Source organism: Carcharhinus amblyrhynchos, chromosome 2, assembly GCF_965287045.1.
Source record: "Carcharhinus amblyrhynchos chromosome 2, sCarAmb.v2.hapA, whole genome shotgun sequence".
Taxonomy (NCBI): Eukaryota; Metazoa; Chordata; class Chondrichthyes; order Carcharhiniformes; family Carcharhinidae; genus Carcharhinus; species Carcharhinus amblyrhynchos.
Genome location: NC_137325.1, coordinates 116,754,582 through 116,771,943, shown reverse-complemented (window position 1 = coordinate 116,771,943; position 17,362 = coordinate 116,754,582). Strand labels below are relative to the sequence as shown.

The 17,362-nt window shown below is 46.3% G+C and overlaps 1 protein-coding gene across 2 annotated transcripts in view; it reads left to right on the top strand.

Annotated features, from left to right (window-relative positions):
- The first annotated feature begins 3,576 nt into the window (after nucleotides 1–3,576).
- odad2 (outer dynein arm docking complex subunit 2) overlaps nucleotides 3,577–17,362 on the top strand; it is a 271,432-nt gene continuing 257,646 nt past the window's right edge. For both annotated transcript variants that reach the window (XM_080217382.1, XM_080217373.1), the window contains exons 1-2: nucleotides 3,577–3,661; nucleotides 4,257–4,492. In XM_080217382.1, coding sequence (XP_080073508.1) covers nucleotides 4,269–4,492 — 224 coding nt within the window. In that variant the 5' untranslated portion in view covers nucleotides 3,577–3,661; nucleotides 4,257–4,268. The remainder of the gene's footprint in view (nucleotides 3,662–4,256; nucleotides 4,493–17,362) is intronic.

Below are 17,362 nucleotides of genomic sequence, written 5' to 3'. Positions count from 1 at the left end.
ATATTAATAGACTATTGATGTAGGAAAAAAAATGTAGGATGGCAAGAGAGATCATAGTACCACCCATTGATAAAATGGACATGTGGAGTGTGACAGAAAAGTATGTTGCAGGTAAAGGTGAGATAGGTGGTGACTGGCACTATATCCTGTAAAAAAAAAGTTAAAATATCTTCCCACATTTGGAGGCATGATTCAAGCCTTGGATAGATTTCAATGTTTCACATGAAGGGGAAAACCAAGTTAATTGAAGGCAGTTTTGGCAATGGAAATGGACTTGGAGATAGGAACTCCATTTGAGATCCAATTATATTGAGAAGCCAAAAATGTTGTTAAATGAAAAGTGAAGGTGGAGCCATTACAGTTACGAGCTGTTTCAAATACAGAAATATAATTGCTACCTCCAAATGGGCAATGTAGAGGCTTGCCATGTCATAAAGTAAGTGCTGATGGTAATAATTATGGATCACCATACAGTATTTCATTTAGTTTTTTGTTCAAAGAAAACTAATAAAGTATGACACGTATTTCACAAGTAATTAAATGCTTTCCAGTTGTGCAGTTCCACTCTTCAGTCATTTTGACCTTATTTCTGAGGAACCGGGGAGTGTTAGCTGGAAGAATAGTTGAGGTGTTAAAAGTTTTGTGCGCATGGTGGGGTAACAGTGCACATTGTAAACAATTATGTGGCATAACTGAAAAGAATGTGGAAATATAATATTGGAGCCAAGATGAAAATTACAGTTTTCTAAAGATATTTCCAATATATTTGACAGTTCAAGAGTTTTACTACTTAAGCAAACCTATAAGATTAAGGTGGGGAAAGAAGATTTGCCCATTTAATAGTAGCTGAGCATTTTTTATGCTGTGAATCTGCCGGCGTTGGACTTGGTAAACACAGTAAGAAGTTTCACAACACCAGGTTAAAGTCCAACAGGTTTATTTGGTAACAAAAGCCACTAGATTTCAGAGCACTGGCTGCCCCTTTGTCAGGTGAGTGACGAAGGATCAGCCAGCGCTCTGAAAGCTAGTGGCTTTTGCTACCAAATAAACCTGTTGGACTTTAACCTGGTGTTGTGAGACTTCTTACTACTTTTTTATGCCACAAGAAAATGCAAAATGCTTTGTCATTTTCTTAAACTCTATCCCACAATTTTAGTTAATTCCTGGCTTCATTTACTGAAACATAAAGTAAATGGCAGAACCCTTATGAGTACTGATAGGCAAAGGGATCTGGGTGTACAGGTACACAGGTCACTGAAAGTGGCAATGCAGGTGGAGAAGGTAGTCAAGAAGGCATATGGCATGTTTGTCTTCATCTGCCGGGGCACTGAGTGTAAAAATTGGAAAGTCTTGTTGCAGCTTTATAGAACCTTAATTAGGCCGCACTTGGAATATAGTCTTCAATTCTGATTGCCATATTATCAGAAGGATGTGGACGCTTTGGAGAGGGTACAGAAAAGATTTACCAGGATGTTGCTTGGTATGGAGACCATTTGCTATGAGGAGAGGTTGGAGAAGCTTGGTTTGTTCTCACTGGAGTGATGGAGGTTGAGGGGAGACCTGATAGAAGTCGACAAGATTATGAGAGGTTTGGACAGAGTGGATAGTCAGAAGCTTTTTCCCAGGGTGGAAGAGTCAATTGCTAGGGGGCATAGGTTTAAGGTGTGAGGGGCAAAGTTTAAAGGAGATGAATGAAGCAGATTTTTTACACAGGGAGTAGTGGGTGCTTGGAACTTGTTGCCGGGGGAGGTAGTGGAAGTGGATACAGTTGTGACTTTTAGGTGGCGTCTTGACAAGTACATGAATAGGATGGGGATAGAGGGATATAGTCCCCGAAAGGGTAGGGCTTTAGTTAAGTCGGGCAGCATAGTTGGTGCAGGTTTGGAGGGCCGAAGGGCCTGTTCCTGTGCTGTAATTTTCTTTGTTCTTATCACCCACCCCCTCCTCCCCAGTATCATACACTATTTCCTGACTGAACCAGATGCAATGTGCAGCAATGGCTCTGCTTATATAGTTGTTGAGCCAATGACTACTCAGGGTAAAAGACAGATCTAGAACTATTCCATTTTAAGTAAAGTTTCTCATCAGTGTAGATCACTATGTAGTTAGTCATGCTGCATGTGAGCTTCATTATAAGAACATAAGAAATAGGAGCAGGAGTAGGCCATCTAGCCCTTCGAGCCTGCCCCGCCATTCAATAAGATCATGGCTGATCTGTCGTGGCTCAGTTCCACTTTCCCGCCCTCTCCCCATATTGTGAATGAAGTTGGACACAAAGTCAGGAAACAACTCCAGTTCTGACTTCACTGCCATGGGGAAGTCATCAGCGAAGCAATTGAAAATAATTGGGTCCAGGATGGTGCCATGTGAAACTCTAGGAAAGACAGCTTGAGGCTGAGATGATGAGCCTTCAACGCTGACAACCACTTTCATTTGTGCCAGCCATTGGAGTTTTCTCCCTTATTGATCAGATTTACTAGGGGGTAGATTTTCTGGTCCTGCCCTGCATGGGAATCATCACAGGAATCTGGCTCTCTTCTGGTATTTAATGTATCTTAGTTCTGTGCTTATCTTCATGACCTTCAATGTATTTTTCTACTTTAAATTGCTTGATCATCATCTTTAAACAGGTAAGCCTTTCAGATTGATACCTATGCTGTGCATCATTACGTATTAATCCATTACATTCAGAACTGAAAGAACATCCCAAAGGACCATAGGCTGCTCTCTCTCTTGTTTTGAGGGAGAACTAGTGGGTGATTCAACCTGAGAGTCACCACAGCTCAGATGTGGGGGTCAAGATTGAGAATGCAGAGCCATCAGGAATAACCTCAGCCAGTACAGTCCACATCATGAACCAGCTGTCCAGTCAACTGAGCTAATTGACCCCATTTGGAACCAACTCTCTAAATAAATTCTCTGGTTGCATTCAAACCTGCCAGGCCTACTCTGAAAATACTCACCAAGTGAGTAAAGTTGGTTCTCTCAAAATTTGGCAATCTTGTTTGGCTTTCTATTGCTGCCTCCAAACCTCGCCATGTCCGTGAGATGACACTATAATAATTGGACCTTAAAGCCTCAGAAGATTCAACATTTTCTACCACCCATAATTAAATTTTGATCCCCGATCTCACAAAGAGTCACAACTCTCCATTCGCTCAAGAAATCCATTAACAGTAGCTTCATTGTTGTTCCAACTAATTATAAATTCTACCCTATCTTAACAGTACATGCATTATTCTTCCAATTAATTCTATCATTGTCCAAGTCATTTTTTAAACATCACAACCCGTCTCAAAAATCAAGGCTTTCACCCTGGCCAGGGGGTTAAAAAAACATTATTACTTTGTTTTTGCCTTCGCTATTGGATTATTGAATGAGGTTCACACATGTACATCTTCTGCGACGGATACCCAGACTGGACCTGCTCACACTGGTTACAGCCGCGGCCGTTATTTCCCCCCGATCTCGCGACCGCCCCCTCGCGCCTCGACCGCAGGAGGCCCGTCGGTTGTTTGGAGTGGTAGCCTAGCAACGGCGGCGCCCGCTGGTCTCCATAGCAACCGCTCACACCGCTGCGGCCGGACGGGGAGACGGGAGGCTGGCTCGGTTGAGCACAGCTCGGACGTGTTTTTATTTGGATGTTTCTACCTTAAATAAAGTGAGGCTGGTTATCTGCCTGACGCTTCGGCTTTGGTTCGCTTGTCCGCGCCGGCTGGGGTTGTGAGAGTGCCTCGGGTTGGGACCGAGGGGAGGGGAAGGGAGCACAGAGGGCTGGGATGTCGGGGGTTTTCCTTCATCCGGCGCCGGGCCCAGCATGATCACCACGAACAGTCAATCAGATCGGCAGCATGCAGACAGCTTGGAAGGACCGGTTAGCATGTGTAAACTTAGTGGTTAGAAGAAGGGGTTTGGTGAGAATGGACACCATCCTGATTTGATCCTCAACGCAGTAGATTTTAACTTCGAACCATTCATTGTTTTTTCGAAAACATGTATCGATATTGGTAGAACAATAAAAAGTAAGTATTGCATCGCGAATGGTAACAGGGTGCTTTTTTGCTGGTGGACCCTAAAATTAGATATGGAAGAGGACAGCCCAAAGTGCGTCAAGCTATCTCATTCACTTCACCCGTCCCTTGGATGTTTTGGGATCATTTATTTTTGTTTATCCTATGCAAGTAGGAACAGGTTGAGAAAACAAATTTTTTGGTCCCCTATTAACTTCGCCCATGTCTTTTTCGTTTGGTTTGCAGCCACTGTTCGACATGGGTATAGCGTTGACTCGAGCAGCTCAATGGACGGCGGCTGGTATCGGGGTCGGCAAGTTAGAATTTACCCCTCTCAACGTCTCCCTACTAAACAGCATTATTAAATTTGTGGAGTATGTTAATTCCAAGCAGCCACAGGAAGCAGCTTTAATGTTTCGAGAACCTCTTGAATGGAAGTCAGATTTGGACATATCGGCCTTCGGGGTAGATTATCAAACCAGGTGGGTTCCAGAGTAATTGGGTTGTGTGCTGCTGCTTTTATACCGACAGAGTTGTGCATTCAAGTAAGACGTATAACGTTGGCATGCATTGATTTCCAGGGGATCTGGAAACTGGAATTCAGTTCTAAGAACTGCAGTTACTGGGATGCTGGTAGGGTGGTGGGTATAACATTCGGCTATCGAATAGATATGGCACCTGATAAAAACCACTCACAGCAAATGAAACACGAGTAACTAGTTATGACATGCTGTGGTTGCAAGCCTGCCCCAAATTCGTTATGAACATTTCGAGAATAAGGACTAACTTTTCTATTTGGTTCTCCCTTTTAGAATCAATTATGATTTTAATTTCAATTTTGTCAGGAAGTTCAGTGTGATTATAATTTTTTTACACAGCAGCAGCGATAGTTTTTTGAAGTTTATTTACTAATGTTACAAGTAAGCTTACATTAACACTGCAATTAAGTTACTGTGAAAATGCCCTAGTTGCCACATTCCTGTGCCTATTTGGATACACTGAAGGAGACTTTAGCATGGACAATACATCTAACCAGCACATCTTCCAGACTGGGAGGAAATGGGAGCACCCAGAGGAAACCCATACTGACACTGGGACAACGTATAGACTTCGCGCAGACAGTAACCCAAGCTGGATCTCTGGTGCTGTAAGGCAGCAATGATAACCACTGTGCCACTATGGTATTGGTATAGCACAAGTTTAGTTGCACAGAGTGGCAGTTGAACATGAGTCCAAACTCTTATTCTGCAGAAATGAGGCACGAGTCCAAGCTTGTGTTGCGGCGGTTGAAGGGCAGCGGTTCAAGATTGGTGGTTGAGCTAGGCAGTTGATCCTTGGGAGTTGAAGAGTATGGATATCTTCAATGTCCTTCTTTGTAAATAGTTCTTTCTGAATAAATAAATTGCTTTCTCTTGCTAAGTAATTGTAGGGACTTGTAATTATTACATTTTGGCAACAAGGTAAATCGGAATGACAGTCACCATCTGGAATCAAGGGCACAAGAATCAAGAATCAAGGTGCAGACTCGATGGGCTGAATGGCCTCTTTCTGTGCTGTAGGATTTCTATGATTCTAAATTGCCTCTTAGTGACAGGGGGACTAGCTTGGTTAAATGCGTGGGGTTATGGAGATAGGGCCTGGGTGGGATTGTGGTCGTTGCTGACCCAGTGGGCCAAACAGCCTCCTTCTGCACTGTAGGATTCTATGATTCTATGAAAGTCAACATATTATACAAAAAATTCTCTGCAGCAACAGTAAGTTAAAAAGTTTGGGGAAAATCAATCCTTTTGTTCTAGAGACTGAACACTGGGCTCAATATATTGAAAGGCTCTGCTATTTATTCGCTGCTAATGAAATTTCAGGAGAAGATGAGAAAAAGGTCATTCTGCTTATGGTTTGTGGAACTCAAACTTATGACCTCATTAGAAATTTAACATCTCCAGAAACTCTGGAAACTAAGACTTTTGACCACTTCATAACTTTAGTTAAGGATCATTACATCCCTAGACTGTTGATCATCTTGCAATATTTTAAGTTTAACTGTGCTATAAGGGACCAGGGGAGTCGATTGCGACATATATGACAAGACTTAGCAAATTTGTTGAGCCGTGCAAATTTGGGCCTTCGTCAAGTGACATGCTGCGAGACAGGTTAGTTTGTAGTGTAAGTAACTTAATATAGAACAAAGAACAATAAACAATACAGCACTGGAAACAGGCCCTTCGGCCCTCCAAGCCTGCGCCGCTCTTGCACCCAACTAGACCATTTGTATGTATCCCTCTATTCCCAGTCAGTTCATGTGGCTACCTAGATAAGTCTTAAACGATCCCAGCGAGTCCGCCTTAACCACCTTGCTTGGCAGTGCATTCCAGGCCCCCACTGCCCTCTGTGTAAAATATGTTCCCCTGACATCTGTGTTGAACCTTGACCCCCTCACCTTGAACTTGTGACCCCTTGTGTTCGTCACCTCCGACCTGGGAAAAAGCTTCCCACTGTTCACCCTATCTAGTCCTTCATAATTTTATACACCTCTATTAGGTCGCCCCTCATCCTCCATCCTTCCAGGGAGAACAACCCGAGTTTACCCAATCTCTCTTCATAGCTAAGACCCTCCATACCAGGCAACATCCTGGTAAACCTTTTCTGTACTCTGTCCAAAGCTGCACGTCCTTTTGGTAGTGTGGGGACCAGAACTGGATGCAGTATTCCAAATGTGACCTAACCAATGCTCTATACAGCTGCAACATCATATGCCAACTTTTATACTCTATGCCCTGTCCAATAAAGGCAAGCATGCCATATGCCTTCTTCACCACCTTCTCCACCTGTGCTGCCACCTTTAAGGATCTGTGGACTTGCAAACCCAGGACCCTCTGTGTGTCTGTACTCCCGATGGTTCTGCCATTTATTGTATAGCTCCTCCATACATCAGATCTACCGAAATGCATCACTTCGCATTTATCTGGATTAAATTCCATCTGCTATTTCTCCACCCAATTTTCCAGCCTATTTACATCTTGCTGTATTCTCTGACAATGTTCATCACTATCCGCAACTCCAGCAATCTACGTGTCGTCCACAAACTTACTGATCACACCAGTTACATCTTCTTCCAAATCATTTATATATATCACATATATGTGGGGGCATGTATGGGGTGTCAGGGAGGGGTAATACCTTTGGTGGGGGAATATGTTGCGTCCTCTCAGGGTGGTTTGTCCATCCTTTGTCCCCACCTGGCACTCAGCTCTCATCTGTGGCTCCCTGTGGCTGTTCGCATGTGACAGCGGCCACACCCCGGACAATGGCCTCGACAAGCCGGCTAAACCAGGTGAGGGTAGCCGACGGGTCTCAACCCTCAGTGAAAAAGGGAGATGTCTGTCCCAGCATGTGAAGACAGAGTCTGGTGGATTGAGTGGACAAGACCAATGGAAGGTCCAACGGTCAAAAAGGGGGTCTCTGCAAGCATCGTGGAAAGCAAAGAGCAGGACAAGACACAGAAGACGTCCTGGTCATCCACTACACCTAATCCCACCTCCAGCCGTCATGACTCTTGTCTTGCCACAGGATCTAGATGGGAATTGGGAAGAGAGAGTGAGGCTGATGCTACGCAACTCTCCCTCACTTTAATCCAAATCAAGCGCTAGTTTCGACACCATCATCATCATCACCAATGTCCTTCAATCCTTGAAGTCCTGTGGCGATAGGTGAGCGGTGAAGCAGCAGGTGTGGATACACTGGGAGCTGTAGTCACGGACCTGCACGCAGGCAGCTCAGGTCTAAGGGTTGTTTTCCGCTGACCGAAGCAGCAGTGGAACCCGGCATCTACCTGGGCGACTGAGCAGTCCTCTTCAGGAACGCACTGCTCACCTCTGTAGAATGAGGAAGGGGCTAGAAAAGGTGCCCTGGACATTGCCTGCTTCACTACACCCTGGCCAGTTTACCACGGCTGGCAGGGATCCCATCTTGCGGTCGAACATACAAAATAAAACACGAAGTGACACCACTTACCATTGGCACTTGGAACATGCGCACGCTTTTGGACAACCCTACAGAAGTCAGACCGGAGAGAAGAACAACCTTATTTGCCAGAGAACTTGCAAGATACAACATTGACATTGCAGCCCTGAGTGAAACACATCTTGCCAACGTAGGTCAGTTGATTGAAACTGGAGGTGGATACACTTGTTTCTGGAGCAGTTGCAGTAGCGATGAGCGTCGTGTTGCTGGAATTGGATTCGCCATCAGCAGTCACCTTGTTCGGAAACTTGATAGTCTACCCTGGCGATGATCTTTGCATTGTCGAAGGAGACGGGAGAGGTTCCGGAGGATTGGAGGATTGCGGATGAGGTTCCTCTTTTCAAGAAAGGGAACAGGGATAGCCTGGGAAATTACCAACTGGTGAGTCTGACCTTAGAGGTTGGTAAGTTGATGGAGAGGATTCTGAGGGACAAGATTTATGAGCATTTAGAATGATCAGAAATAGTCAACAAGGCTTTGTCAAGGGCAGGTCGTGCCTTACGAGCCTAGTTGAGTTCTTTGTAAATGTGACTGAACACATTGATGAAGGAAGAACGGTGGATGTGGTTTACATGGACTTCAGCACGGCGTTTGATAAGGTCCCCCGTGCAAGACTTCTTGAGAAGGTGAGAGGGCATGGTATCCAAGGGGCTTTGGCCTTGTGGATCCAGAACTGGCTTGCCTGCAGAAGGCAGAGAGTGGTTGTGGATGGGTCTTTTTCTGCATGGAGGTCGGTCACTAGTGGAGTGCCCCAGGGTTCTAGGACCCTTGCTGTTTGTCATTTTCATAAATGACCTGGATGAGGAAGTGGAGGGATGGGTTAGTAAGTTCGCCGATGATACAAAGGTTGGTGGTGTTGTGGGTAGTCTGGAGGGATGTCAGAAGTTGCAGTGTGACATAGATAGGATGTAAGACTGGGCGGAGAAGTGGCAGATGGACTTCAACGCGGATAAATGTGTAGTGGTCCATTTTGGCAGGACCGATGGGATGAAGGAATACAATATCAAGGGTAGGAGTCGTAACTGTGTTGAGGAGCAGAAGGATCTTGGGGTCCAGGTCCATAGGACGCTCAAATTGGCCTCGCAGGTGGAGGATGTGGTCAAGAAGGCGTAAGGTGTACTGGCCTTCATTAATCGAGGGATTGAGTTTAGGAGTCGGGAGGTAATGCTGCAACTTTATAAGACCCTTGTCAGACCCCACTTGGAGTACTGTGTGCAATTCTGGTCGCCTCACTACAGGAAGGATGTGGAAGCTATTGAGAGGCTGCAGAGGAGATTTACAAGGACGTTGCCTGGATTGGGAGGCATGCCTTATGAAGATAGGTTGAGGGAGCTAGGTCTCTTGTCCCTGGAGAGACGAAGGTTGAGAGGTGACCTGATAGAGGTTTATAAAATGTTGAGAGGAATAGATAGGGTGGATTCTCAGAGGCTATTTCCCAGGGCTGAAATGGTCGCTACGAAAGGACACAGGTTTAAGGTGCTGGGAAGCAAGTACAGAGGAGATACAAAGAACAAAGAACAACCCAGCACGGGAAACAGGCCCTTCGGCCCAATGAGCCCGCACCGCCACGTCTTCCTACGCCTACCCTGCCCTGTGTGTATGTAAATGGAACCCCTAATGTAGCCAGATTCAGGGGAGAATAGTGTCAATTTGGTACACCAATCAGCCTAAGAGCACATCTTTGGGGTGTGGGAGGAAACTGGAGCACCTGGAGGAAACCCACGCAACCACAGGGAGAATGCGCAAACTCCCACAGACACAGGCCCAAATCCATGTATCTGCACAGCTGTTGCGGTGCCCGTCTGCTGGTCCAGGATTAAGCATACACAACGACACAAAGTACTAGGCCACTCTCAGAACCTCCAAGAGCAGCCCACGCACGACCCACCGTGTGCATGCCCCTCGTTTGACAACAAGGTGGACTGACACCTGTGGAATAAAAAGACAAAACATTAACATGTAATACTACATTTCCGGTGTCGTCCCGAGGCTCTGACCCTATTTAATACCCTCTACTATAATCCTCCATCCCTGTTTCGCTCATGTGTCTATCTAAGTAAACCTTAAACAAGTCCAACATGCCTGCCTCCACCATCCTACTTGGTAGCGCGTTCCATACGCCCACGACCCTCTGCGTGAAAAACCTTCCTCTCGTATCCAAATTATACTTCTCCCCCCTCACCCTTAGATCGTGACCTCTCGTAATTGTCCCCAATCTATGGAAAAGCCTACTACTGTTGACTCTATCTATTTCCTTCATTATTTTATACATCTCTAACTGAATAAACTGGGCTTGTACTCGTTAGAGTTTAGAAGAATGAGGGGAGATCTCATTGAGACGTATAAGATGATGAATGGGATGGATAGGATAGAGGTGGAGAGACTCTTCCCGCTCAAAAAAGACAGTAGGACTAGGGGGCACAGCCTCAAGATAAAAGGGGGGCGGTTTAGAACGGAGTTGAGGAGGAACTTCTTCACTCAAAGGGTGGTGAATCTCTGGAATTCTCTGCCCGTTGAAGTGGTGGAGGCTGCCTCGCTAAATATTTTTAAGACGCGGATTGATGGGTTTTTGATAAGAGAGGGGATTAAGGGTTATGGGGAGAAAGCGGGAAAGTGGAACTGAGCAGCGACAGATCAGCCATGATCTTATTGAATGGCGGGGCAGGCTCGAAGGGCTAGATGGCCTACTCCTGCTCCTATCTCTTATGTTCTTATGTTAGATCCCCCCTTAATCTCCGTCTTTCTAAGGAGAAGAGCCCCAGTTTCTCCAGCCTTTCCTCGTAACTCAGTCCTTCCATGCCAGGCAACATCCTGGTAAACCTCCTCTGCACCCTCTCCAGGGTCTCCATGTCCTTCCGGTAGTAAGGTGACCAGAACTGGACGCAGTACTCCAAATGTGGTCTAACCAACATTCTGTACAACTGAAGCATTAGACGGCAGCTCTTATACTCTATACCCCTTCCTATAAAGGCTATCATTCCATAAGCTTTCTTCACAACCTTCTCTACCTGTGTTGAGACCTTCAGAGACTTGTGCACCTGCACTCCCAGGTCCCTCTGTATTTCTATACTCTTAATCGGTCTACCTTTTATCATGTAACTCCTCCCTGCATTATTCCTTCCAAAATGCATCACCTCGCATTTGTCAGGATTAAATTCCATCTGCCATCTATCTGCCCAATATACCAACCTATCTATATCCTGCTGTGTCACCTGACAGTCCTCCTCAGTATCTGCCAATCCTGCCATCTTGGTGTCATCCGCAAACTTGCTGATCACACCACGTACGCCCTCTTCAAAGTCGTTTATATTTACTACAAAGAGGAGAGGTCCCGGTACTGAGCCCTGCGGCACACCACTGGTGACTGACCTCCAGCCAGAAAAGGACCCTTCCATTACCACTCTCTGTTTCCTATTGCCCAGCCAGTTTTCAATCCACCTAGCTACCTGTCCTTGTATCCCATGTGCCTTAACCTTTTCTACCAGCCTACCGTGAGGGACTTTGTCAAACGCCTTACTGAAATCCATATAGATGACATCAACAGCTCACCCATCGTCAACTGTTTTTGTCACCTCCTCGAAGAATTCTACCAGATTCGTAAGGCAAGACCTCCCCCGAACAAAGCCACGTTGCGTATCCCTAATCAGATCGCAACGCTCCAAATGCTCATACATCCTATCCCTAAGAATTTTTTCCAATAATTTTCCTACCACCGATGTCAAACTCACTGGTCTGTAATTACCAGGGTTACCCCTACTGCCCTTTTTAAACAGCGGTACCACATTAGCTACCCTCCAGTCCTCTGGGACCTCACCTGTGTCCAAGGAAGAGACAAAGATTTGCGTCAGAGGCCCAGCAATTTCATCTTTCACCTCCCTAAGCAGTCTGGGATAAATACCATCAGGCCCCGGAGCTTTATCCGTTTTTATGCTACCTAAAAGCCTTAGCACTTCCTCCCACATAATGGATATTTCCTTCCACTGATCTACTGCTCCCTCCAAGACATTACACAACACCAAGCCCCTCTCCTTCGTGAATACCGATGCAATGTATTCATTCAGGATCTCCCCCATTCCCTCAGACTCGATACATAGCTCCCCTCCTTTGTCCCTAAGAGGACCAATTTTCCCTCTAACCACTCTCTTGCTCCTAATATAAGAGTAAAATGCCTTTGGATTTCCCTTAATCCTATCAGCCAAAGCCATTTCATGCCCTCGTTTCGCCCTTCTAACTTCCCTTTTTAGCTCCCTCCTACTCTCTCTATATTCCTCCAGCACAGTCTCCGTTCCCAGTTGTTTCAACCTAACATATGCCTCCCTCTTCTTCCTGACCAAGTCTTCCACACTCTCTGTAATCCACGGCTCTCTAATCCTGCCTTTCCCATCCTTCCTCTTTGCTGGCACATGCCTTTCCTGCAACATTATCAGTTTGCCTTTGAAAGCCTCCCACTTACCAACCGTGGACTTGCCAGCTAACAACCCCTCCCAATCAGTGTCCTTCAGCTCCCTCCTAATCCGGCTATAGCTCGCCTTCCCCCAGTTCAGCACCCTCCCCTTCGGACGGCACTCATCCCTTTCCATTTTTATCCTAAAGTAGACGGACTTGTGGTCACTGTTAGCCACATGTTCGCCTACCTCAACCTCAACCACCTGCCCCGGCTCATTACCCAACACTGAATCCAGTATAGCCCCCTCCCTAGTCAGGCTAGTTAGGGAGATGTTAGGGGTAAGTTTTTCGCTCAGAGGGTGGTGAGTGAGTGGAATCGGCTGCCGTCAGTGGTGGTAGAGACGAACTCACTGGGGTCTTTTAAAAGACTTCTGGATGAGTATATGGGATCTAATGGGATTGGGAGTTACAGATAGTTCTACAGCTTGGTAGGTATGGATGTGATCAGCGCAACTTGTGGGCCGAAGGGCCTGTTTGTGCTGTTATGTTCTATGTACCCAAGGGTGTGAACAACCAGCTTATGACATTACAGCTTCCGCTACAGAACAGAATTCAAGCCACCCTGATCAGCGCCTATGCCCCCACAATGAGCAACCCAGACTCATCTCGTCTTGAATCTCAAGTTCTATGAAGAACTAGACGCCCTACTGTCAGCAGTGAGCAGTACCGACAAGCTGATCTTTCTTGGCGATTTCAATGCAGGGTGTGACTGTGCAATCTAGTAGGGAGTCATTGGGAGGCATGGAATGGGCTAGTGTAACAGTAATGGCCTACTCTTACTGAAGACCTGTGCAGCACACGACCTCCTCATCACCAACACAGCCTTCCTTCTGCCTCCCCTCAACAAGACCTCCTGGATGCACCCCTGCTCTAAGCATTGGTATTTTATCGACTATGTCATTGTCAGGAGAAAAGCAGGATTTCAGAGTAACCAAGGCCATGTGTGGTGCTGACTGCTCAACAGATCACAGGCTCATTGTCTCCAAAATGAGGCTCCACGTGAGACCCAAGAGGCGACCACAAGGAAGCAAAGTTATGAAAAGAATCAATGCAGCCAAGCTAAAGAACCCCAGCATAGCTTCAACACTGGCTGAAGACTTAGAAATCAAGCTTGCTGACCTACACCTCGCAGGCAGTGCTGAGGACGACTGGGAATGCTTCAGGGATGCTATCTATACATCTGCGCTGAAGACCCTCAGGCCCCCCACCCGCAAGCAGCATGATTGGTTTGATGAGAATGATGAGGAGATACAGGCTCTACTTGTTGAAAAGCACCGTCTTCATTGGGCCTGTCAGAACAACCCATATTCAGCTGCCAAGAAAAATGCTTTTACTAGTGCTCGCAGAACAGTCCAGAATATACTGCATAAAATGCAGGATGCCTGGCTGCGTGCCAAGGCAGATGAAATACAGCGATATGCTGACAGAAACGACTTGAAACGGTTCTAAGAAGCCCTCAACACTCTATGGACCTCAATCTCTCAGGAGTTCCCCCCTCCTGAGTACAGATGGTCAGCCAGCTATCCAGTGGCAAAGCCCCAGGGGCACATGCCATACCCGTAGAGATCTATAAAGCTGCTGGTCCGGCACCTACCGAGAAGCTTACCGAGTTGTTCCAGTCCTTTTGGAAGCAAGGATCCATTCCTCAGGAACTTAAAGATGCTTCCTTCGTACACCTCTACAAGAGGAAGGGCAACAGGAAGTATGCAACAACCACTGAGGAATCTCACTGCTCTCCATCACAGGAAAAGCCCTGCTAAATCGTCTGGTCACTTATCTGGAGCTGGGCCTGCTCCCAGAGTCACAGTGTGGCTTCCACAAAGGTCGTGGGACTACTGACATGATTTTTGCTGCGCGTCAACTTCAGGAGAAGTGTCAGGAGCAGAATCGCGAGCTCTGCACAACCTTTTGTTGACCTCGCGAAAGCCTTCGATACTGTAAGCCGACAAGGCCTGTGGAGGATCATGTCAAAGTTTGGCTGCCCCCCCAAATTCATTCACATGGTACGCCAGTTCCAAGGTGGCATGATGGCCAGAGTACTGGATGGCGGAGAATCCTCTGAGGCATTCCCAGTCATCAGTGGCATCAAACGGAGCTGTGTGCTCGCATCCACACTGTTCAGCATGATGTTTACTGCCATGCTGAATGATGCCTTCCAGGAAAGTGTTGCTGGAATCAGTCTCAAGTACAGAGTGGGTGGGAAGCTTTTCAACCTGAGGAGACTTCAAGCTATTACCGAAGTGAAAGAGACTGTTCTGAGAGATTTCCTCTTTGCCAATGACTGCACCCTGTATGCTGGCTCAGAGCCAGAGATGCAAGTCAGTATGGACGAATTTTCCATGGCTTGTGACAACTTTGGACTCACCATCAACATTAAAAAGACCAAAGTCATGCACCAGCTTGCTCCTCATGCACCGTACACAGAACCCATAATCACAATCAAGGGGCCGGAACTACAGACAGTGGACCAGTTCACTTATCTTGGCAGCACCCTGTCCCAAGCAGTGACTATTGATGCAGAAGTTAACTGCAGAATAGCAAAGGCAAGTTCTGCTTTTGGTAGACTGCGCTCCACTGTATGGGAACGTTGAGGAATCAGCCCAGCAACAAAACTGAAAGTCTAATGTGCGTGGTACTCGTTACCCTTCTGTAAGCCTGTGAAACGTGGACTGTCTGTTGAAGGCATGCAAGACAGCTCAAACACTTCCACATGACTGGTCTTCGCAGAATATTATGCATCAGATGGCAAGACAAAGTACCAGACACTGAAGTTCTCTCTAGAGCAAGTCTACCATCAGTCCACACACTGCTGATGAGAGCGCAGACCCCGTGGTCAGGTCATATCATCCGTATGTCAGATAAGCACATACCAAGCAGCTCCTTTTTGGGGAACTCTCTGCTGGAAGATGCTTGCATGGAGGGCAGAAGAAATGTTTCAAAGACACACTCAAAGCTTCCCTGAAGTCACTTGACATTGATACAACTACCTGAGAAACGCTGGCACAAAACCGCCCTACCTGGCGCTGCCTCATCCACAAAGGCTGTCAAGCTCACGAAGCAAAGTGAAGCACAACTTAAGCGCGAGCTGCGCATGTCCAGAGCCACCAGCACAACTACAGTGTCCAATATGTGCCAGGACATTCCGTGCCCGAATTGGCCTGATCAGTCATCTTCGGACACACTGCAACCAGCCTCAAAATGACTAATGGTGTTGAGGTCCTCATCGATGACGATGGACGAACAACAGCAATATACCACAAACAGCAGAGGTCCCAGTACAGAGTCCTGCGGAACACCACTAGTCACAGACCTCCAACTGGAAAAAGACCCCTCCACTGTTACCCTCTGTCTTCTATGGCCAAGCCAGTTCTCCAACCATCTCACTAGCTCACCTTTTATCCCGTGAGATTTAACCTTTTGCAGCAGCCTACCATGAGGGACCTTGTCAAACGCTTTACTAAAATCCATATAGATGACATCCACGGCCCTTCCCTCATCAATCATTTTTGTCACCCCCTCAAAAATACTCAACCAAATTTGTGAGGCATGACCTCCCTCGTACAAAACCATGCTATCTATCAGAGTGGCAATTTTTTCACACAGAGGGTGGTGAATGTCTGGAACAAGCTGCCAGAGGTAGTAGTAGATGCGGGTACAATTTTGTGTTTTAAGAAGCATTTATACAGTTACATGGGTAAGATGGGTATAGAGGAATATGGGCCAAATGCAGGCAATTGGGATTATCTTAGGGATTTAAAAAAAAGGATGGCACAATCAAGTTGGGCTGAAGGGCCTGTTTCCATGCTGTAAACCTCTATGACTCTAATGAGATTATTCAGTTCTAAATGTGTATATATCCTATCTCTAAGAATCTTCTCCACATCCCTACCACGGATGTCAAGCTCCCGGGTTATCCTTGCTACCCTTCTTAAATAACGGGACCACATCTGCGATCCTCCAATCCTCTGGGATCCCACCTGTGTCCAGTGAAGAGACAAAGATTTCTGTTAGAGGCCCAGCAATTTCATCTCTCGTCTCTCTGAGCAGTCTAGGATAGATGCCATCAGGCCCTGGGGATTTGTCTGTCTTAATGTTTCCCAAAAAACCTAACTCTTCCTCCCTTGTAATTGAGATTTTTTCTAACGGGTCAACACATCCCTCTGAGACATTACCAGTCAACATGTCCCTCTCCTTTGTGAATACTGATGCAACGTATTCATTTAGGATCTCACCTACTTTCTTGGGTTCTAAGCATAATTCCCCTTCTTTGTCCCTGAGAGGTCTGATTCTTTCCCTGACAACTCTCTTGTTCCTAACGTATGTATAAAATGCCCCAGGATTCTCCTTAATCCTGTCTGCCAAGGACATTTCGTGACCCCTTTTTGCCCTTCTAACTCCCTGTTTGAGTTCTTTTCTACTTTCTCTGTATATACAAAAAAAAACTATTGACAAAGGATAAGATTTCCTCAGAGAAAGCCATGGAAATAGTTCAGGCGATTGAAAGTATGGAGAGAGGTGCTGTTGAATTACAGTGCATGCATACAAGTGAGGTGAATTAGCTATGGCACAAAACTTTGGAAAGTCGGAAGAACAGAATTGATGGTGCAGAAGGGACAGAACAGAAACTCAATGAGTAAGGCAGGGAACAGAAGAAAAAGAAAACGGGTCAGCAAACCAGAATTTCTGACAAATGTTATAGGTGTGGGGGAGATCACTCTTAGGGAAAATGTAAGTTTCGGGATTCTATCTGATTTAGCTGCAGATGGCATAGTGGTTAGCACTGTCTCACGGTGCCATGAACTTGGGTTCAATTCCTGGTTTGGGTCACTGTCTGTTGCGAGTCTGCACATTCTCCCTTTGTCTGCATGTGTTTCCTCCGGGTGCTC